The sequence below is a fragment of the Engystomops pustulosus genome, chromosome 3 (assembly GCF_040894005.1).
Source record: "Engystomops pustulosus chromosome 3, aEngPut4.maternal, whole genome shotgun sequence".
Taxonomy (NCBI): Eukaryota; Metazoa; Chordata; class Amphibia; order Anura; family Leptodactylidae; genus Engystomops; species Engystomops pustulosus.
Genome location: NC_092413.1, coordinates 35993625 through 36018514, shown reverse-complemented (window position 1 = coordinate 36018514; position 24890 = coordinate 35993625). Strand labels below are relative to the sequence as shown.

The 24890-nt window shown below is 41.3% G+C and overlaps 1 protein-coding gene across 4 annotated transcripts in view; it reads left to right on the top strand.

Moving 5' to 3' along the window:
• The window catches only part of SLX4IP (SLX4 interacting protein), a 103105-nt gene extending 78472 nt beyond the window's left edge, over window positions 1–24633 (top strand). For 3 of the 4 annotated variants that reach the window (XM_072140463.1, XM_072140460.1, XM_072140461.1), the window contains 4 exons: window positions 518–595; window positions 5514–5611; window positions 22642–22748; window positions 23439–24633. In XM_072140463.1, coding sequence (XP_071996564.1) covers window positions 518–595; window positions 5514–5611; window positions 22642–22748; window positions 23439–24084 — 929 coding nt within the window. In that variant the 3' untranslated portion in view covers window positions 24085–24633. The remainder of the gene's footprint in view (window positions 1–517; window positions 596–5513; window positions 5612–22641; window positions 22749–23438) is intronic. The other variant, XM_072140462.1, reaches the window with a different exon arrangement.
• The last annotated feature ends 257 nt before the right edge of the window (window positions 24634–24890 follow it).

The window sequence follows — 24890 nt, the reverse complement described above, 5'->3', positions numbered from 1 at the left end:
TCACAGAGACCAAAAAAGTTCTGGCTGGGGTTACAATGATAAAATATACAGTTCTGACTTACATACAAATTCAACTTAAGAACAAACCTACAGACCCCATCTTGTATGTAACCCGGGGACTGTCTGTATTATTATAGGTTGGATTGATGCAGTCTTTACCCAACCTCATCTACTATGATAACATTAGTGAACAACAACTGATTAATTTATAGGTATAGTAAAAGTTGTGGGTTTTCTGAGATAGTTGTGTATCGCTGTGACATGTTTTTGTGCTATTTGTAGATGTCCATTGCACGGTAAATGTTATTTGACGTTAATGTGGGTCCGTTCTCAGGATCCTGATGAAGCACTGCCCTCTGCTGCATCATGTCCATTGCATCCCCCCTCTTACATCTGTCTCGCTCCATGCGTCCTCTTCATCATAACAATATTTGTAGCTTTAACATCTGCTTTGTTTTCACAGCTGATTCGGAGTTGATGCCAGATTTTTAATGCATTTCTTCTGGTTTTTGTTTAGGAACTCGGTTGCGGATAGCAGCTTATTTTATTAAGAGATGGGTCAACCTTCGCTGTGTTGTGCAGCGACAGTATCGAGGTACAGGATAATATTATTGTGCATTGACTATTCTACCATTGGTTTGTTAGGATTGTCACTGAAATTCTGCTAAATTCATCAAAAAATGCAGCTTCAGGTATATAGCTAATATATAAAATATAATAAATATAATATTATAAAATATAAGGGTTCCTGTACAGGGCCCTTAGCCACTTTCTTGATATGTACAGGCGGTCCCCTACTTAAGGACACCCGACTTACAGACAACCCATAGTTACAGACAGACCCCTCTGACCTCTGATGAAGCTCTCTGAATGCTTTACTATAGTCCCAGACTGCAATGATAAGCTGTAAGGTGTCTGTAATGAAGCTTTATTGATGATCCTTGGTCCCATTACAGCAAAAAAATGTTTAAACTCAAATTGTCACTGGGGACTTTTTTTTTTTTGCCTGGATCTACAATTATAAAATATACAGTTTCGACTTACATACAAATTCAACTTAAGAACAAACCTCCGGACCCTATCTTGTACGTAACCCGGGGACTGCCTGTATATGGTTTGGCTGTGTGGATCTCCAACAATCATTGACATAGCATTCCCATTACTGGAACAACCAAGAGGGTCCTGTTTTCATAATCATTGTGAAGAACCTGTCATTTAAATTAACCCACCCAAAATAAATACTAAATTAAAAACTATGGTTAAAAAGCATTGCCCTATTCCCTAAATCAGTGGTAGCGAACCTATGGCACAGGTATCAGAGGTGGCACTCGGAGCCCTCTCTGTGGGCACCCAAGCCATCGATCCAGCACATCCAGCTATTTTGGTTGCTTGTGACTGCAGGAAGAAGGAAAGCATGTGGAAGGGGGCAGACTATCTTTGGAGCTCCTGCCGGCCCCATGTGTCTTTCTGTACAGGGGGACCCTGGAGAGAAGCTAAAATTATAGTCCAAATTTGCCCTTCTTCGGTCAACTGTTTTGTTATCCTCAAGAGGCCAATACGAGTGAAAGTTGTGGTAGAACATGTAGCAATACTACTTAAATTGCTTTGCTGGCACTTTGCGAGTGGGTTTTGGTTGTAGTTTGGGCACTCAGTCTCTAAAAGGTTTGCCATCACTGCCCTAAATAGTTCCTTTCCAGGGCTTTCCATAGTTAATACTCCATGACCCCTCATTTGCACAAATCTGTAACAATGTAGTGATGGCATATTCAGTAGTACAGGCAGTCCCCGGGTTACATACAACATAGGGTCTGTAGATTTGTTCTTAAGTTGAATTTGTATGTAAGTCGAAACTGTATATTTTATCATTGTAACCCCAGCCAGAACTTTTTTGGTCTCTGTGACAATTGGATTTTAAAATTGTTAGGTTGTCATAAGAATCAGGATTAACACTAAAGCTTCATTACAGACACCTGTGATAATTGTTACAGCTGATTATTGTAGCCTGGGACTAAAGTACAGTAAATTACCAATATCCAGAGGTCCGTTTGTAACTAGGTGTCGTATGTAAGTCGAGTGTTCTTAAGTAGAGGATCGCCTGTATTCAGTATTCATATTCAGTAGTATTCAGTAGTAAATGGAAGGAATGATCAGATTCACTATGAGGGGATGAAAAAATGTAAAAAATTTTTTTTTAAAAAAGGCAAAAATAATAAAAACATAAATGTTTAAATTAACCCCTTTCCCTAGAACTAATATAGAAATAAACAAAAAAAAACCATAAACATGTTGGGTATCGCCAAAATAAAAAACATGATTATTTCCTGTGGTGAATCCGGTAACGGAAAATAGCACCGAAATGTCCCAATGACCACTTTTTTGCCATTTTGCAACACAAAAAAAATGTAGTAAAAATTGATCGCTAGCTTGCACAATACCCAAAATTATGCCAATGAAAATGACATTTTGTCCTGCAAAAAATGACACCTTTACATAGCTCCATATGCCATACGTATGAAAAAGTTACTGGTGTTGGAATATGACGAAAAAAGAAAATATTTTTCTTACAAAAGGTTTTCATTTTTTTTTTTTTCTTGTAAATCTATTAAAACATAATAAAACCTACATAAATTTGATATCCCAGGGCTCGTACTGACCCGAATTATCAATGGGAATGTGTCAAGCTGTGAAAGCCATAAAAGTAGAGCCCACGATGCGCAAATGTGTTTTATTGTCAGTTTCATTACATTTAAAAAAAAATTTTCCCCACTTCCCAATATACGGCATGGAACATTAAATGCTGTCACAAGTCAGTACAATTTGTTACACAAAAAACAAGCCCACATAAAACTTTACACAGAAAAATAAAAAAAGTATTGGATTTTTTTGAGTGGAGGGGAGCAAAAAATAGAAACCCAAACACTGCGGTAGGGGGTGAAATAAGTGAAATGAAATATTGCATTTAATACAGCACGGACAGCACGCTGAGCTGCTGGGAATATACTCCATATATCAATCATGTTAAAACAAATTTTAGTTCTCTTCCTTGACAAAAAATTTTTTTCCGAAATGGTAAGAAAGGTAATTTTTCCTGCCAGAAAAAAAAAAAATTAGTGGGACCTCTGCGGCCACTGATCTGATATTAAAGCCTTGCCTAGGTCTTCAATGTCCAGGTCCTAAAAAGGAACCTGACAGTAAATCTGCGTCCCCTAAACTGCTAGCATACCTTAATGCATTGGGGTTTAGGGTCCCAAATCTTTTTGCCTTACCTGTGTTTGTGGCCACGTCCCTGAGATTCCAGGTGGTAAATGTAGCAGGGGTCCGGTGACGTGAGTCCGTGTAGCTTCAATGTGATGGAAAGTGACCAAGGTTTGGGACTCGTTTCATGAAGGCATGCTAGCAGTTTACTGACCCCAAACCTACTGACAGGTTCCCTCTTGGTCCCACATACCAAACAGGGCTCCTTCCATAAAAAGCACTCAGTGAATTTGATCTTTTATAGTAAGAATAGTTATATAGAATAATTTTAGATGAATTCTCCGCATCCTCTGTGTTACTCCCATGTGTGGTTGATAAATGGTATCTGTACTAGTTTGTGTTGTAACATAATATAACTCAGCGGCTATTTTTACCTTAATCTGTCATATCATATCTGTCATGTAATAACGAAGTGTAATATAATCTCCCTACATTACATGTTGATAAATCATATTTTTTGTCCGCTCTATGTTACTGTGTGGGAATGAGATTTTTTTTTTTTTAACAAGATGTTTCGGGAACCAGTTTTGACAGGCTACACGTCAGAATGCCAACATGTACATGTATGTAGTGTAATAAAATTTGGCTCACGGAGACAACCTGTAGATATTTCATGTTAGGTTTCACCTGAGATATAGATTTCACCCTTCAGGATATATCAGCTGGACAGCAGCAACTTAACTAATTTTGTAGCAAAGCTCTGAGCCTGTGAAACCGGAGTCCACATTGTTCTCATTATTGGTCAGATGTAACCTAAAACCAACCTTTAGGGTGGTGTTATCAAAGGAAACTTTTTTTTCTCAGGCTTCCATGAGGCGTTGATGATCATGTGAGGTTTCGGCAACGATAATACAGCATTCAACGTATAGAGGTCTGAGACTCCATTGTAATTATCGTTACATACAAGGTGTGAAGTCACATGGGTGTCTACCATTTTGCACTCATCAACCAATGCGTCATCCTTTCCCATATTGAGTGGACATCAATCTTCTTCAATGTTTGAGGACTCCACAACAATCTTATGGCATCCATATGATGACCATTTATACTCTGCTCTTGTAAATATGTTGATCTACACATCCACCTTAGAGCTTATTACAAAAGCTCAGCTCATGCTCAGAAAGTTCCTTCAACATGTGTCCAAATTGTTGCTTCAATATTGAAGACCTTCTTCATCTTATGTAGTTATACTCCCACGGGACCACATTCCCTATAAATATCTTGGATATTTGTGATTGCTTGGCCATTGGCCAGGGAGTAAGTCAGATGGACCATATAGTCACCAAGACAGAGTAGTATTTAGTGGGCCACTGGTGGCCTAAAGTGATTGCCCCAATGTAATGAAACATAGTCCACTAGAGTTCAAACCACTTTTTACAAAGACATTCTTAGATCTCCACCTAGGCCCTAATGGTATTCAATTAGAATGAGTAATGTTTGTCACTTGTAATTTCCATCCCAACTCATTTGTGATCATCGGACACTGCTTTTTGTAGGGCAGCCTTATAGAGTTTGTGCCTGATTTCATCATGCGCAGCCCGGTGGCTCAGTGGTTAGCACTACAGCCTTGCAGTGCTGGGGTACTGGGTTCAATTCCCATGCAGATCAACATATGCAAAGAGTTTGTACTTTCTTTCCGTGTTTGCGTGGGTTTCCTCCGGTTTCCCTCCACACTCCAAAACATACTGGTACTATCGGATGATTATGAGCCCCATGGGGACAGAGACTGATCTGGCAGCTGTGTGTAATCTGTGTGCTCTATACATATAAAGGAATTATTATCTGGTTTCCACAGATAGTACCAATGTGTTTGGTTGGGGTCTTAACATAAACATTAAAGTGGGGTCAACATAAATTTGGAATTGGTGAGTTCATCTACTCTTTATAGTTGGTTCAAATGCAAGATCAATCTGGTCACTTTCAGCTTTCTTGAAAATTTCGAGAAGAGCCTCCTCCACAAAGGGAGGACCAAGGACAACGTTACAATCAGAGGTTTATCAAGAACATCTGACTGGCATTCTCTGTTGACATAGTTAAGACATTTCAGTGCAACTTTTTGACGTAAAAATGTACAATTTGGTGCCTATTTATATCTGAAATAAAAATAAGCCACGGAAGAGTACGTTTTGTAACTTAAAACCCATTTCTGTAAACATACAATCTAAGGGATATAGAAACTACAAGAAAACTGCAGATGAGTGGAACATTTAATCTTGTTGAGTTAGTAAATACTCTCTTCTCTCTTTATCTTTGTACAGAGCTGTATGTGTTTCCAGACAGATTTGTGGTCTGTGTAAGTCAACTTGAACCTCATTCCAACACGTGGGCAGCTGACACCATTAAACCTCCCAGTACGGTGAGTATGCCATCTCTAAACTAGCCTTGATCTTTTGGAAACTCTACTCCCCAAGGGTCTTTACTTTTAGCAGGATTTCAGAATTTTTGTGGCATTTTTGTCTATAGGCAGTTTTATACCTTTTAAAGGAAATTTCCACCACGATGAAGAATTATAAACCAAGCACACTGACATACTGGTGTGTGCCATCTCTGGCAGTATATGTTCTTCTTTTATCTTCTTATGCCCTGGTTTTAAGAAAAAAAGGCTTTAAAATTTGTGCTAAGGAGCCTGGAGCCGGGAGCTCATTAGGTTCGTTTGCATAATTTTAACCCCTTAACGACTTGGCCTTTTTTAGTTTTTTCACTTCCATTTTTCACTCCCCACCTTCAAAAATCTATAACTTTTTTATTTTTCCACATAAAGAGCTCTGTTATGGCTTATTTTCTGCGTAACAAATTGCACTTCGTAGTGACGGTATTTAATATTCCATGGCGCATACTGGGAAGCGGGAAAAAAATTCCAAATGCAGTGAAAATGGTGAAAAAACACATTTGCAACGTTTTCTTGTGGGCTTGGATTTCACAGCTTTCACTCTGCGTCCCAAATGACATGTCTACTTTATTCTTTGGGTTGCTACGATCACAGGGATACCACATTTGTACAGGTTTTATATGTTTTCATACATTTAAAAAAATTAAAACCTCCTGTACAAAAATTTTTTTTTTGATTTTGCCATCTTCTGGCGCTAATAACTTTTTCATACTTTGGTGTACGAAGCTGTGGGTGGTGTCATTTTTTGCGACTTTTGATGGCGTTTTCATTGCTATCATTGTTAGGACTGTGCTACCCTTTGATCACTTTTTATTAATTTTTTTATATTTTCCAAAATGGCAAAAAAATGTCATTTTTGACTTTGGACGCTATTTTCCGTTACGGGGTTAAACGCAGTGAAAAACCGTTATAGTATTTTGATAGATCGGACATTTTCGGACGCGGCGATACCTAATGTGTTTATGATTTTTACTGTTTATTAATATTAATATCAGTTCTAGGGAAAGGGGGGGGATTTGAATTTTTAGGTTTTTTTAATATAATTTTTTTTTTTTAAACTTTTTTTTACTTTTACTTTAACTATTTTTCAGACTCCCTAGGGTACTTTAACCCTAGGTTGTCTGATCGATCCTACCATATACTGCCATACTGCAATATGGCAGTATATGGGGATTTTACTCCTCATTCATTACAATGTGCTGATAGCACATTGTAATGAATAGGTTAAAACAAGACAGCTTCGGGCCTTCGTGAGGCCCGATGCTGTCATGGCAACGGATCACCGCTGCCCGTGACGTCATCGGGGAGCGGAGATCCGCACCAAGATGGCGGCGCCCATGCCGCGCCATCTTTTTGAAGCCTCCGGCAGCATTGCCAGAGGCGATCGCGGTGAAAGCACCCGCGATCGGTGCTAGCACCGATCGCGGGTGTTACCGGTAAGCCTTTGCTGCAATATGCAGCAAAGACTTACCGGCTATGGAGAGGGCTCGGCCCGCGAGCCCTCTCCATGCACCGGGACCCGGCGCGCGCCGTACTAGTACGGCGCGCGTCGGGAAGGGGTTAAAAGCCTTTAAAAAAAAAAACTGGTAATAAGAAGATAAAAGAAGATCAGATCCCGCCAGTGTGCTAAGTTTACAATCCTTCATCCTGGTGGTAGATGTCCTTTAATGTTATTTTGCTGAATTTAGGTTGATTTGTTGGACAGTGAATGTTGCGAAGAGGGGCTGAAATTCTAATACTGTTTTTGGAAACTGACCAATAATAATAATAATATTAATCTCTATTTATAAAGCGCCACCATAATCTGTAGCGCTTTACAAATCGGCCAATACAAGGTAGAGCCGTGGTTTCAGGTTTCTTTAATGGAAATTGAGAAATACAAGTTCAAATTAAATTGGAGCATATTCTTCTATTCATAGATACATGGGAAATTCCAGCAGAATGGAAATAGGCTTAGAACGACTCATGAGAAAATGTACTCGTTATCTGTCAATGGAAAGCAAAATTTCATAGATCGCAGGATACAGAATTTTATTTTTTTTTTACCGTGCTCTGTGTACATTGTAAGGCCCTGTTCAGACCTGTGTCGAACCCATCTTTCATCACTAAAATGATAATAACGGTAATGTAATGGATCTTAAAACGTCAATTGATTTCCTCTAGTTTCCATTTGCAACACTTCTCTTTGGCTTCCATTATTTGAGATGGAAAACGGAAGCGCAAACAAACAATTTTAGAAGCCATTAAATGTCTATTGAAATCAATGATCATGTTAATGCAACCATTACAGATAATAGTTGGCATTATTGGTGTGAACTAGGCCGAAGTATCCTTTAGTTGACAAAGAAGTCTAATCTTTAAAGGAAATCTACCACCAGGATGAAGGATTGTAAACCAAGCACACTAACATACTGCTGTGTGCCCCCTCTGGCAGGATCTGCTCTTCTTTTAGCTTCTTATGCCTGGTTTTTACACAAAGGCTTTAAAAATGATTAGGGGCTCTGGGCTCTATAGTTGTTAATTGAGCCTGGAGTCCACCAGGTTAATTTGCATATTTGTTAAAGCTTTTTATGTAAAAACAAGTGCATAAGAAGTTCAAAAAAGCAGATCCTGCCAGAGGGGGCGCACACCAGTATGTCTGTGTGCTTGGTTTGCAATCCTTCATCCTGGGGGTAGATTTTCTTTAAGGACCCAGAAGTACCAGGACCCTTTTTGACTCGGCACGTCAGTTCCTTTCAGTAGTTCTATATTCCGGACAATAATTCCCTCAGATATAATGAGGAATATTATTAGGATATTACACATTTTGGGCCTAGCCTCCAGAGAGCAGAGATTCTCATAGGTATCAGTGACCTGTCTTAGACAATGCAGGGGCTATAGTTTACACACGGGTGTGGTTTTTCCACAGTGAAAGCTTCACCAATTTTAATAATAGCATTAAAGGGGTTGTCTCATTTTGAGTCTCTTCGTCTGTCCACAGAATGGTTTCTGATTGGTGAAGGTCAAAACCTTCATCACAATAACACAAGGGTTCCCGGGTTACTGTAACTATGGGCTGCCATGTTTTATGCTGGTCCAAATAACACCTTGTTAATCCCTGACCAACCCCATGCTAAGGCTCTGCTGCTCTTCTCTATCAGCTGTAGTAAATCCCGGACTGTATTGGTGACCACGTTGTTACATCATCAGTAGTGCACAGTAGACATAGGACAGCAGACAGGACAGGGAAGAATCGTCATAAGGGCACATTCACATGGCCGTCTGCGGGGACGTACATGCGGCCGCATGTATGTCCCCATAGACGGCAATAGCGGCGCGGCGCAGATACGGTGCCACACATGTGTGGCACTGATCCAGCCCGCGCACCGCAAAAAGATAGAGTATGCTCTATCTTTCGGCGTGTGTGCGGCCGTGCGCCGCTATTCTCTATGGAGGGAGGAGGGGCCACCTCCTCCTCCTCTCCAGCACACGGCGGGCATACCGCTGTGTGAATGTACCCTAAGGTGAAGACTCCTCCTGTTAGCTGTTGTTAGAAGAAAAAAAATCACTGGAATCCTTAGCCCAGAATTAGCAGAAATTTTGGTCAATATATTCTAATTTCTATGAATCCTTTCCAAAGATTGTGTGTCTCGGCCTCCTTTATAACATGCAGCCTGCAGATAGGACACTATGTACAATCTCCTAAAATCTCCCTGCTCTATAACATGCTGCCTACAGACAGTATAGTATTCTCTGCTAATCATCCTGCTCTGTAACATGCTGCCTGCAGATACGACACTGTTTCTTCTAAATATCCTTCTGCTCTAAAACATACTTCATGCAGATATGACACTATGGGGCTCATTTACGAAGGGTCCCACAGCCGCATTTTCGTCGGGTTTCCTGACTTTTCTGGGATCGCGCCGGAGATTGTGTCATAGGCATTCGTTTTGCGTCACAATCATGCCGGCTTTCACGCAACACAAATTGGCGGGCGCCTCTTATGACACACAGTAACAGTTGTGTTACCAGAGGTTCAGTTGCCTCAAATTCTGTTCCAAAATGGTTTCTACATTCCTTTCCTCCTTCTCAAAAAATAAAAAAAAATTTAGTTAAGTAAATATTTTTTTTTTCAAGTCGACCATCTGAGTTTTATATTGTTTATGTCATCACCTTTATTTATAGTGAGCCCGGTGTGTTTTCCATGAATAAAGCTGGCCCGGTGCCATAGATATATTTCCTCCTCGAACATTCACAGTTGGTTTCCTTGAAGATATGTAACCATATCAGTCCTTATGGGATCCTGTGATCACTGAAAAACACACCAGTGGCCGCCTGCCATGGAGAACTTCAAGAGCAGCCGTGCGGAATTACAGCAGGAATCCTTGGCCGTGGGTGGATGTGGACCTGGGGGGAAACTGATCATTTTTCTCTGCTATGGCTCGTACGCCGGAGCCAGGCCTTAAACCGCACTCATCCTCTCAGTTCTACAGGGAAAATGAAGTACGCCTGAAAGAAAGGGAGGATGAACAGATTGTGACCACCCAACAGCCGGCCGTGGGCCTCACCGCAGAGATGTTCATTCCCCCCAGTGGTCCTATCCGGGCACAGATTCACTGTATAATACACATATTACAGATGAGGTATTGTATGTAGACTGATGATATGAATTAGAGGGGGTTTCCATGCTGGACACTTTTTCATTTGGATGATATTTCCTCATGATACAATGGGTTGCAAAAGTCATCGATCTCCCTTTTCCACAATTATTAACGGAACATCAATGAACTTTAAAGGAAACCTACCATGAGGAATCTACTATCAGAAGAAGATTTGATGGTAGATTCCTCCTTCCTCTGCCCTAATCTGTAATTTAAAGGGGTTTTTCCATGAACAAAAGTTAGGCCCTATCCATGGGATGGGGCCTAACTTGCTGATTAGTGGGGGTCTCCGTGCTGAGACCCACACAGATCATGAAAACGAGGGGTCTGATGGGTTCCCAAGTACCTCTGTCAGACCCCTCGTCGCTTTGTCAGACTAATGGAGCAGGCGGCCGCGCATGACTGTTCTGCTTCATTAATCTGCGCTCACCGATCTCCGTCAACCCCATAGAGATTAATGGAATGGGAGCGGGTGTGGATGACCGGCAAATACACATCAATGTGAATGTGAGTATCTGACCACTAAAGGACTGCCCAGCCCTGGGTTCCGCCTTTTAAATTTGTGCATGAAAAGGAGGAAAGACACATGGGAATCCTGTGGTGTGAATAGGAGCCTATTCTGGATTGGAGTTTCTACATTTTCCCTGGAGGTCGGATGAAGATTTCCAGCTGGAATTCCGTTAGTGAGAGTTATAGATTGAAGACGTTGAACTCCAGTTCTTTTAATATTTTTATCTAGTTTACAAATGTTTGGACCAATTTGGGACTGGAAGCTCAGTGATTGAAGATTTCACTGTGGGTATGAGCTGACGCAAGCTTTGTACATTCTACAGGAAGCTTCATTGATTACTTCCTGTTGAGATAAATGGTCATGTGATGTCACACAGGTGTACGGCTCGTTATAAAATACAGCTCTGATATAATGAGCCGTGCACTTGTGTGACATCACATGACCAGTGATATAGCGAGCCTTGCACCTGTGTGACATCACATGACGAGTGATATAACAATCTATGCACCTGTGTGACCTCACATGACCAGTTCCTCCGACGTCCACCAGGTGGCGCTGCTGCACTGAAGAGCATCGGAACGCACTGGAGTACACCGAGCCGGGCTGAGTGAAGGTAAGCGCGTGCCGAGCGCCAATTTTTTTTTTATAAATGCGCCGGTTTTTCCGAATCCGTCGGGTTTTTGTTCGGCCACGCCCCCCGATCTCCGTTGCGTGCATGCCAGCGCCGATGCGCCAAAAATCCGATCGCGTGCGCCAAAATCCCGGGGCAATTCAGGGAAACCCGTCGGGAAAACGCGAATCGGGCCCTTAGTAAATGACCCCCAATATGTTATAGAGCAGGAGGAGCTGACAAAATAGGACACTATGTGCACAGATTGTGGAGCTTTGCATAAGTTTTAGTGGATTAAACACAGCAGTGTGGGGGGGGGGGTGATTTTTGAAGTTGTAAGTTTTAAATACTTGGCAGGACACAATATTAATGCATCCATGAAAACTCAACTATTGGGATGTTCACTATTGGCCTGTTAAACCACTTTGAGTTGGGATTTATTTTTAAAATGCATCTCTATGGGTTTCCAGTAGCTCTGATTAGTTTCTACAACCGTTTTTCCCTACTGAAGTGGTTTATCCTCTTGCATTGTATCCTCTTGTTTACTTTTAGACCCTTGGGAGGGACTATGAGGATTTCCCATACGCTACCCTCAATCATGTTGAAAGTGTCACAAAATATTCAGCCGCTTTGGACACATGTTTTGGCATGAACACTAGCAGAGAACTCAATTATATGTAAATGAGCTACATGTGGAGACCATTTTCTCCCCCCCGGGGGGAAAGGTTGCCAATATTGGCCTGTCTATTACAGACATGTGTAGTATAGAGGATTAAGGAATTGTCTAAAATGGTTACTTATTTAGCCGGTTAAGGCTATAGATTTATCTCCATATTTGATTGATAGATAGATTGATAGATAGATGGTTGGAATCCCCTGAACACATACAGTATATATCATAGGGTGACGAGATGACCTGTAAGTCCACATGGAAAGTTGTCCATATCAGTAGGTCCCGTCCATATTCTAATCTAATTATGGGATTTTTGCACTAGTTGTAACAAGTGCAGGTTATCCGGTGGCTTTTTCTAAGGAGATACAGGCTCTTTTGTCATGAATTTTAGTTTGGGAATGTAGACAGGGATTCTTTTGCCCTGACTCATCTGGGAACCTGGACAGTGAACCAGAGCAGTTTGCTGCGGGTCATAATGTGAAACGATCGTGTAACACTTATGGTTGAACCTCAAATTACAACATCTCGTGGGCTGAAATGTGAATGAGGATGAAGTGATTGACAAGTCATAAATACTTTGAGAATTGGAACTTATTTTAAAAATATTAACTTTTCTCACCATTAAAGGGTCTGTTAGGGTATCATTGATGGAATCCCTACATGATAGGCCTGAGCTAGGAGTTCCCCATATATGTTTGCCAATAGACCATTAATTCCTAGACAGCCCCTTTTAAAGGGATAATTTTGAGCAAAAAACATTTTTTAAGCAGGGTCAGTATGTGGCCTCGCACCTAGCCAAACTCATTCCCTTACCTGTATAGATGAGATGCAAAAACATTGAAACAGAACTGTTTACAGTTGGGTCTTTGTTCCTCTGGGAAGCTATTATCCCATATCATGTCACTAGACATCTTGCAGTTTTTGATGTCCAAACTAGGAGTGGAGTAAAAAAAGAGGAGCAGCTTCTCTCAATGATATATTCTCACTTATTATGATCTACATCTGCTCTTGGCTTAAAAAAACTGCTTCTGAAAAACTGAACGTGTGAACGCACCCTCTAGCCTCTGCACATCTGCAAAAGAGGCAATCTCCATAAGGAGAATTAATTCCTTCCATAGGCAGAATTCCTGCTACTAATCCCTCTGCTGATCCTGTACTTACACAGTTGGATTCTTAATTTTGTTTCTTCTTCCCGATCCCTTCATGACACAGTAAATGTCCTCTCAGGCAGCCATTTCTGGGACCATGAATCGGCTGAGCAATCATATTCTGTGTGGTAAGAGGAACCAAAAAGTGGAGATCAAGCAACATCAGTGTGGGCGTGATGGAGAATCAATGCCAGTTTTATGCTGTCAATACATACCTATAATTTTTAATAAACATTTTCCTCATTGGACACCCCCTTTAAATGTATTTGCGGCAAATGAATGAGATTATTCTTATTTACCCTCCAAATGTGTGACCATGGCGAACCTTCACAGTAAAACTGAATTTACTGCTGATATGTTTAGCTCACTGAGCATTGCCTAGACCTGGATATGAGTTGGATCGGCTATATGAACATAATATGGGCACTACAAATTGTGTGGGTATTTTACAAGGTTATGGTCCCTTCAGAAACTCTGGGCCTTGGGCGGCTGCCCAAATTGCCCACATAATAATCTACTCTTGAACGAGCCTCTGAATATAAACTAGAATGGGGGCATATTTATTCATGTGTTTATGACAGAATTCTGTCTTAATTAAATAAAAGAAAAAATGAGGCGACATTTATTAAGGGTGTTAGATACAATTATGCCTAGAATGGGGATATGGGCTAATAAGAGGCATTTTTCTGGCATAAAGTTAGAGAAGGTACAGGTGGTTAGGCAGTCTTAAATTTAGTTTAGTTACCCACAAGCAAGATCGGCCTGAAAAACATTCTCCATGGGTTCGGCAGGGGGTGGGGGTGGGATTCCTGGACCAAAACTTGTATCACTGGACTGTATGTCAATTCAATTCAGGTCTGGGATATCCCTCCAGATCATGGAGTATTTTTTTTTTTTCTTTGACCAAACTCAACTGGCCTAAGACATATTTATCACCCATTATTAGATAAATCCAGTGCGGTACAAGTCTGCCTGTTTTACTTAAATCTGCCGCAATATTCTCATTCATTATTAGCAGTGATGAATTGATGCACTAAGTAGGGAAGAGCGTTGTATAAACTTACTTTTTTTTTGCCTTCGCAAAACTGAAAAACTTTTGAGTCCAGTTCTAGAGCCTCGATTTAGTTCAACCCCATGAAACTAAAACTCCTGGTTCAGTCATTCGGATTCCTACACTGGTGATACGTCAATCTGTCAAGAGACCATTTATAAAGGACTTACAGACGTTTTACATCACTTAGAGGTTTCGTGGTATCATGGAGACCTTCTCTCTACTCCTAATCTCCCTTCCCTAAGGGATGTCAGGGCCTTAACCCTTCCCGAGAGCACATGTTTTGTCAGTCAAAAAGAAGGACTCAAGGCTCCGGATGGCTAATGAGAAGTGACAGTCCATGGACTGGAAAAGCTTGGTAATGTGCAGTGCCCACCCAGCCTTCACGCAAGTGTAAATATGCCAAGAAATGTGCTTTTAATTTAGGAAAGGGGCGTCGGGGAGACGACATTTTATTAGTTGCACAGTTTATTCTTCCTCTGCTGATACAATACATCAACATCTATGGGCTGTCGTATTCTCGGACGTACAATGTGCAGTTTAGGGGATCAGTATTGAACACAATACATTACGCCCCGGCGCTTTATAAGAGCCACTGGATGTGTTTTTTTTTTTTTACTATTTACGTCTTTTTTTTTTTTTTTTGCATTCTCTTGTAGGCTTTGGAAGCCTTAGGGAGTTTACATCACTGCACATAGCTGAGACTCCGGTTCCCACAGAGCTGTTCAAAGACTGACTCACGGTCTGTGTTAATTGTTCTCAAAATTCAGCACTTTAAGGGTGTGGCCAGAGAGGAAAGTCTACTGTACTTATAGGGCATGTTCAGAAATGTTTCACACATAAATCATGTTTTTGTTCCACTCAAAAAAAAAAAAAAAAAACAACTTAAAGAAGTAGTGCCACCTTATACGGCCGCCTTCCCGTGCACCAAACGCGGGAGGACTTGCTTGCAGCGTTGTGAGGTGTGAGGGATGCTTCAAGCTCCGGTTGTCAGAGATGAATTTATGTGTAACGCTCTGCAGGAGAGCAAATTTGAGGTTACCCATTTAATCTTCTCCATCCTTCACAGAAAAATTCAGCTTTTCTTCACTTTTATCAGTGACCTCCGAAAGTTACAGAACTAAACGTTCCGCAGCCGCTGAAAACAGGTTGTATTTGTGTGAACTAATACTGGTAGTTCCAGTACCTGGTGGGTCCGCCAACCTAAAATAAGTCACTAGCTGTCAAAACATGCCAAAAGATTAGCAGATTTGTCTTTATGTTTTCTTTCTTTTTTTTAAATTTCATTTAAAGGGGACGTGAAGAAACAAACTTTACTTCCTTGGGCGGCAGCAGTGTTGGAGCTTTTACTGATTAGAGCTTGATTTCCCACTGTGAATCATGATATTCTCATGATGGGGAACGTTTTCATTGCCATATTCTTCTTTGACATCCTGGTGATGAGTGTCATAATGATAAATGAGGGAGAGTAGGTTCTCCAGAAGATTGGGTGGTTTCACGGCAACATTCTGTGCATGCGCCAACAATCTTGTTATCCAAAAATAGCACACCTGAAAAACATCTGATATCTACACCTTAGGCTAAATTCACATCGCTGTCAGTCATTGACATTAAGGAGGAGAACAAGAAGGTAAATACAGATGGCAAACAGAAGCCTTGGATCATGATGGAAAGTTGGCAGAGAACCTCCTTTGCATGTGACCCTTTTGTAACTGATGTTAAACCAAACCAAATCTGTTGTGCCTTTCCAGACTCTTAAAAGTTTGTATAAAAGATTTCCAATCCTAGGGTCATGTTAAAAAGCCGACAAACATGTGATTTGTGACTCTTTTCAAGTGATTGAGCAAATTTAAACCAATTTATCTATGAACTAGTTCCTTTTTGTATAAGTCCCACCAGCCAAATACTAGAGGCTAGGAATTAGTTAATTCTGGAAAACCCCTTGGGTGCTAGGGTCTACTTACCCTGCTCCAGTTTGCCTGTTGTGTCGGTAATTTAGCTAATATGACACCCATGGGTACCTCTTTCCAGGCATAGATGCCAAAGAACAGAGTTCTGCCACGAGGCAGAAGCCCCTTAAAGGGGCCTATCAAGTGTTTCTTCCCTATATGAGGGGACTAACACTTTAAAGGACACCTGTCATCAGGTCTCTGTCACTTGTCCTGTCACCACTACCTGTTGGAGCAGCTCACAAGGATCCCATCCCAGCCTTTATCTAGTCATTTCATACATTATTCATTGTAAAATCATCTTTTCTTTATTATGTAAATGAGGCTGGTCACATGGTCAGAGGCAGTGATGTTACCCCTCCCCTCTCCTCCCCCTGCTCATGTCTGTGTGTAATGTATAATAAAGCATGGCTAGTGTGTGTACTGCATCTGCTGACATGCTGCATCCTCCTAATATACAGGTGAGAGACACAGACATCAGCTACACATGAATCTGACATGTTCTGCTGTAACATGGCTGCCTGGAGCTGCTGTATCTCTCCTATACACACACACATGCACACACAGGCTGCAGGGGGCGTGGCCACCAGCACCAGGAAGCACATCATTATACAGCCTCACATCATTATACAGGCTGTCAGTCAAGCACTGGGGGTGTGGCTGTGCCTCCCACTCATGAATAGAGTGGACAGCTTGAATATGCTAATGCTTCATTGGACATTTCACAGGTCATTTGCATACAGCTTTAGGACCTCATTGCTTAGGTTTACAGGCATGTAGAGGGACAATAAAGGGATAGAGGCAATGCTCTCTAATGGCAGTTTATGAAAATATATTTAGTTTAGGGGGGTTATTTTGCATGACGGGTTCTCTTTAAATAATTTCTGTTGGGGCGAAATGCCCCTTTAAGTCACCAACTACAATGTCCTGGACTGAATTGTGTAAGGACTGTAAACAAAAATAAACTGATAATTACCTGTATACACTCGAGTATAAGCCGACTAAAGCCAACTAAATAAAACAAGGTACCTACTTTTACCACAAAATACTTGGAAAACCTGTTGACTTGAGTATAAACCAGTAATGGAATGCAGTCTCCCCCATGTAGCCCCATGATAACATAATGCCCCGTGAGGCCTCCCCCAGTATTGAAACACCCCATGCAACGTCCCCCAGTAATTAAATGCCCTACAGCAGCCCCCCCCCCTTTCATCAATTACATGCCCTCCAACGTCTCTCGTTGTATTGAAAAACAAACTTGTAAGCTTGGGGCGAGGTCACATTGAATCGCTTTGAATCCGTTTAGAAACAGAATCAAAGTGCATGAGGACGTGCCAGGGCCCAAATACATGTGCAATCGGTAACCAGCACCAATGTCTTGTATTAACTACATGCAAGACGCCGCTTGCTAGTTACTGATCGCATTTGTTTCCATAGACACACATATAACAAACATTTAGTTTCTGAACAGCATTAAAGCAGTACGTGTGACCTCACCCTTACCCTCCGACGCTCCCCGTGGCTCCTCTTCTTTCTTGTCTTCATATCAGAGTGGTCTGAGACATCCAAGCGCATACACAGGCGCGGTAGTGTCGCCACTGATGACGTCATAGTCTGCAGGCAGAGGGCATGGACGCATCTCTGCCCACTCTGATAGACATGAGAACAAAAGAGAAGAGGAGCCACTGGAAGTGGAAGGGTAAGTATATAAGTTCATTATTTTATACATTTGCATTATACATATACATTCGTATAAGCGCTTCGTTTTTTCAGCGCGTTTATGTGCTTATAAATGTGTGGTGATAAGTTATGGGATAATTCCTTTAATAGTCCTTATCCTACAGAGCAGGTAGATCGGCTTCTGCTCCAGCCAGTTGTCTTGCAGCCAGTAACAAGATTATAAATGGGAAGAGGGGACAAGGCTGAGCTCCTGGGAAACTGAGATTTCTTCTGTATGTTTATTTGTTTTAGTGGTAATATGACTCAGCAGAGGGTCAAAGGAAATAACGAGATTGACTGAAAAGCTTATGGGCTTTTGTTTTAGTTATTTTTTTGCTTCAATGTTCCTTTTATACACAATCGGGGAATCTGATGAATACATAATGTTATGTATAAGAGAGGATGTAAAATGGTACCTTTCTGTATAACCTGTTTTCTTGAGACATCATAAGTAAAGTGTTTCCAGGAGGACAACCTACTTAATTAGAAGGAAAGGACCTATTGACACCTATAATTATTTGTAAAGACACTGTAACCATAGATCCTAAAACAGTGCGCAGCCTTTCCAGGAGCCTCACTGGAGAAGGTTTGGGTGTCCTTTAAAGAGCCAGGGAGTAAATTTACTGCTGTGTCCTAATGAAGCAGAGGTGAGGGCCATGTCAAACAAGTGTCAAAAGTGGTTATTGGGTTACATAAGTGTGTCTGGGGGTCGCCATGCACATACTTTAACCATTTCATGACCTAATCGCTTCCTTCTGCCCACACACAATGTTTCTCCTTGTTGGAAGAAAACGCTATTATTTTGTTTAAAAAATTTTTTTTATATATTTATTATTGTTATTTTTTTACACAAGTGTTGCATTATGGCAATTCTCCAGGTCAGCCACCAAGTGTGGTGTCCCATACAATCTGATACTGACCAATCAGTGCTGATCCTGCTAGACTGCATAGGGACACACTTCTTATGGAACGCAACAGGGGCGATATAAAACAACAGAGAAGCATATGATTACTTCTCTCTTCTGCTACACGTTTGTAGCTGTGATCAGTGTAAGGGCTCATGCACACCAATGTGTGCAACCTGTGCAAACGGGCCCTAAGTTGTCCGATCCCTCAGGCGGCACACAGTGCTTTGGACGGGAGTCCCTCCATTATATAGAAATATTATACAAGGATGTCCTGTCTGCTGGCCGAACCGCCGTACCAGCACTGTAATGGTTAATACATTTCCAGCTCAGTTGTTCGACTGGCGGACAGGAGATTCGGTATTATATTTCTATATAATGCAGGGACTTCCGTCTGATGCACTGTGTGCCGCCCGAGGGATCCGACATCTTACAGCCCGTTTCTTTCATGTACATGAGGTACTCATACGCTTCTTTTATTTTATATCCACCCCCTGCTGCCTTCCAAAAAGAGTCCTAAGGCTGTGTGCACACGTTGCAGATTCCATGCAGATTTCAGGAGCAGATTTAGTGCGGAAAAGCTATATAATTAAAGAATTTTTTTTTTAATTATATTTTCAAGTGAATTTGTAGAAAAAAAGTAATGTAGACCATGCGCTTTTGTATGCACAGAAATTGTTGTTTAATGCGGTAAGTAAACTAATGATCATGTTACTTTCCTTGTGCATCCTTGAAGACTTTTGCATGCATGTTTTGTAATATTGATGTCTATGAGAGAGTGGAAATCGGTGTCAAATTCGCATGAACGTGCAGAATTCCCTCAGCATAACGGATTGATAAAAAAAAGTCTAAAAGAGGCATGCTAGAGATCTGCAAGTGTAATCTACTTCAGCCAATGATGGACCGCAATAAACCAGGGAAGTAAAGAGAAGTGATGTCCCGTGGTCTGAGGCCAGTTATGAGGGTCCATTGACCTCCTGTAGTCTCTTGTCAGGTGTAGGCCCAACACCAGAAGTACCAGAGAAACACAGTAACTGAGGAGCGGGACCTGGAGTGGGGTCAAGTATGCATTTATTTTTTTTATTCACTATGGCTTCCTATATAGATAACACTGACCCATCATTACATCACTACTGACAATAGATGATGTCACAACTTATCTCCTCCCCCTCCCTGTACAATGACCTCTATATAGATAACACTGACCCATCATTACATCACTACTGACAATAGATGATGTCACAGCTTATCTCCTCCCCCTCCCTGTACAATGACCTCTATATATAACACTGACCCATCATTACATCACTACTGACAATAGATGATGTCACATCTTATCTCCTCCTCCCTGTACAATGACCTCTATAGAGATAACACTGACCCATCATTGCATCACTACTGACAATAGATGATGTCACAGCTTATCTCCTCCCCCTCCCTGTACAATGACCTCTATATAGATACACTGACCCATCATTACATCACTACTGACAATAGATGATGTCACAGCTTATGTCCTCCCCTCCCCTCCCTGTGCAATGACCTCTATATAGATAACACTGACCCATCATTACATCACTACTGACAATAGATGATGTCACAGCATATCTCCTCCCCCTCCCTGTACAATGACCTCAATATAGATAACACTGACCCGTCATTACATCACTACTGACAATAGATGATGTCACAGCTTATCTCCTCCTCCTCCTCCCTGTACAATGACCTCTATATAGATAACACTGACCCCTCATTACATCACTACTGACAACAGATGATGTCACAGCTTATCTCCTCCCCCTCCCTGTACAATGACCTCTATATAGATAACACTGACTCATCATTACATCACTACTGACAATAGATGATGTCACAGCTTATCTCCCCCCTGTACAATGACCTCTATATAGATAACACTGACCCATCATTACATCACTACTGACAATAGATGATGTCACAGATAATCCTGCACAATGACAATACATTCCCTTTAATACTGCTTATTCTCATGCTGGGCGCAGGTTTGTTATCTATTCTATAGCTCTATATCTGTAGATGTCACATAAGACAGATGACGTATCTGTGCTGTGTCCTCAGTGGACATTCCATGTATATGTTGTACAGTCCAGGTGTTCTGGAAGGAGACTCAGCAGAGATACTCTATTGTGGTCCCGTGTAACACAAGGGGAGGAGGGTATTTTTGGAAGATCACCCCGGGGGAACATGAAGTTGCTGTTTCTTCTAAACAAGTGGCGCAAGCTAATAAAACTATTGCCACACAGAAATCTGTGATGTAGCCTGTGGCTTTCTGTCTCAGCGTGAAACTAGTTGCATCGTACGTACAATTTTTTTTTCAGCAGTAATGCTGTCTTTTAGCGTAAACAAAATGAAATCTCCTGCGGCCGTGGAGGAAGTTTAGCCAACAACCACAAACCAAGCTCATCCAAATGCTAGCCTTATGTTTAACCCTACCATCACCCAGGCTGAGAGAAACATTACATTTCTAGATTTGCCTGAAAAGGGGATGGACAATGTCTTACCTGAAGGCCGTGCAGTTGATATATTTCACTTGTAGAACTTTGTGACCTTTGCAACAATTCTACCCAAATTTTCAGCAAATATTCTACGTTGCTGCATTGACCAGCATGATGAATCTGATGATGAAAAAAAAAGTTTCTTTGACTTTCTGTTACTTTCTGTCAGCAGTGATGTAATGATGGGTAAGTTTTATCTATAAATAGGATATTGGACAGGGAGGGGGGGGAGATAAGCTGTGACATCATCTATTGTCAGTAGTGATGTAATGATGGGTCAGTGTTATCTATTTAGAGGTCATTGTACAGGGAGGAGGAGGAGATAAGCTGTGACATCATCTATTGTCAGTGGTGATGTAATGATGGGTCAGTGTTATCTATATAGAGGTCATTGTACAGGGAGGGGGAGGAGATAAGCTGTGACATCTATTGTCAGTAGTGATGTAATGATGGGTCAGTGTTATCTATATAGAGGACATTGTACAGGGAGGGGGAGGAGATAAGCTGTGACATCATCTATTGTCAGTAGTGATGTAATGATGGGTCAGTGTTATATATATATATATATAGAGGTCATTGTACAGGGAGGAGGAGGAGATAAGCTGTGACATCATCTATTGTCAGTAGTGATGCAATGATGGGTCAGTGTTATATATATATATATATAGAGGTCATTGTACAGGGAGGGGGAGGAGATAAGCTGTGACATCATCTATTGTCAGTAGTGATGCAATGATGGGTCAGTGTTATCTATATAGAGGTCGTTGTACAGTGAGGGGAGGAGATACGCTGTGACATCATCTATTGTCAGTAGTGATGTAATGATGGGTCAGTGTTATCTATATAGAGGTCATTGTACAGAGAGGGGGAGGAGATAAGCTGTGACATCATTTCATGACTTTCCGTGGCTTTCTGTGCATATCTCTCAATATTATTCCTGGTTTTGAAACCTCAAACAACCCCTTTAACTTCACAAGATGCTCTTGGGGTATAATCTTCTATTATTAAGTCCTTTAAAAACTGACCCTTATTATAGCCATCATTTTTTGCATCCAGCCCCTTGTGGCCTGATCAGCACGAGGGGTAGTTTGAAAATCGTCCACCCCCCTTCCCAGTTCTGAACAACGCAACAAGCAACATCTGTGAGTCTTGGACACAACATGCTGAACTTTCATCTTGTAATATAGAATTTCCTGGGTCGGCTTCCAAAGCGATGTCTAATTTTATTACCGTTTTATTGTCTTTTCAATTTCATAGAAAGAGTCTTTCAGCGGAAGATCCGAATATTTTACTGAGCAGAGGGAACATGCAATAAACAACATATTACCCACTGCAGAGCAGAAGCAAGCGGCGCTGAGGAACATGTAAGCTTTCCTCCGAGGTGACGATATCGTGAGGTGATGGTGATGTCTGAATTTAGGCCATCCGTAGTAATGTTCGCCAGGCGAATCTGTACGGAATTGATATTAAGCTGCATTGTGTCATATAAAGGAACAAGACGGGGACAGCTGTTCTGGGTGATGTCATGCTTTTCCCCCATCACGTCTTGACGCCACTCATTTGCATAGCTCCTCTTTGGGGATATGTAAGAGCTTGGCATGTGACGACCTAGATTGATGGTGCGGAGATGTAGGCCTCCAGAGGATTCTTCTTCATTCTTATATACATTGTAAATTATGGCACTGGCAAGAAGCGCGTCCAGTAATATCATTAAGTGCCTTGGGATGCATTCCTTAAAAAAACCCTATTTATGCTATAATATTTTATTCAGCCTCCACTGAAACCCGATCCTCGTATGCGATATTGACCTTAACATCTGTAAGAAATTTAGTCAGCACATTGTGAACTTCTCCCTAGCCAAGTGACTAAATATGTATATATGTATATCCGTGCATGAGAGGATGAAGTATGATAGCATTCCCTTTCCCCGCAAACATGGTGATATCTGTATGGCAGCTTTGTTGCTCTACAGGACGGATGTTTTGTGAGCCTATTAAACTGGTAATGAATTACATGAGCAGTGAGAAGAACAAGCCTTGTTTTCTAAATTACAGAGTAAAGAAGACAAAAGCCACGAAAGATTCCAGCCCCGAATCCGGTAGGGACTGTAAAGAGTGCCCTCGCCTTGGGCGAGCGTACTCCGACATAGGAAGCGAGATTAATACACAGTGTAGGAGTGCGGATCATGCTGAGGATTGCGTAAATACCACTCCGAACAACTTGGAACTTCCTGATGCCGAAGTGGAAAATGATGTTAATAGCAGACAGCCCTGCAGGACTAGCAGCCAGCACAAACCCCAAGCTACAGAGCGGTTACAGGCACAAGACCCGACCAAGGCTCTTTCCTGGATCTGTGAGTCAGCGCAGGCAGAAGAAAAACAAACTCTACGAACAAGTATTATGCAACAGAAGAGAAGACGACACAGCTCGGAAGGGAAAGCTACATTCAGCTGCAAGAAGGCAGACTTACGAGATGATGCCTTCATGAGGTCCACTGAAGAGCCCAAAGAGTCTACGGCGTTAAGGGGGGAAAAGGGGTCAGTGGAACAAATAACCGTTCATAAGACTGTCACAAGTGACAACAAACTACATGTATCAATGGATAGCACACACGAAGTGAAGAACCTCGGAGAGGCCAAAAAGCCCCCAGATGGACAACCCAGAAAATTAAAACTTCAGAGGCCGAAAAAGTTGCATTGATTTGTGTTTTATGTTCATAAATAGAACCTACCAGCGCCCCTGTCATGTCCAATTTTAATTATTTCTCACTAAATCAAAAGTAAAATTAAAAACTAATTCCTGAATTCTAGGAAGAATGCAGATATTTCTGAAAGTTGACCTGTGAGAAGTGCTAAAAGCCTTCTTTAAAGGGTTCCTTCTAAGTTAAAATGCCCAATTTTGATTACATTTTTTGACATTGTATAAAAGTGTTAGAGACAAGAGGATGGGTTCTAACGTAGCTCTTCAATTGTACCTTCTCTAAACGGTGTGTACAGGCGGTCCCCTACTTAAGGACACCCGACTTACAGACAACCCATAGTTACAGACGGACCCCTCTGCCCACTGTGACCTCTGGTGAAGCTCTCTGGATGCTTTAAAATAGTCACAGATTGCAATAATCAGCTTAAAATTGTCTGCAATGAAGCTTTATTGATAATTATTGGTCCTATTACAGCAAAAAAATTTGAAACTCCAATTGTCACTGGGGCAAAAAAAAAAAATTGTCGGGAACTACAATGATAAAATATACAGTTTCGACTTACATACAAATTCAACTTAAGAACAAACCTACAGTCCCTATCTTGTATGTAACCCGGGGACTGCCTGTACACAAATTATAAAGTAGCACCTTGTTTCCATTATGGCCTTAGACAATCCATTCTATACTTTATAGATCCCCCATCTGTATGTACTGGTTGACCCACAGAATTTATAACTCTTCGAAATAAGCATTTCCTCTATGACAACCATTTAAAAACTTCTCGTATCTCTCTATAAATCTAAAA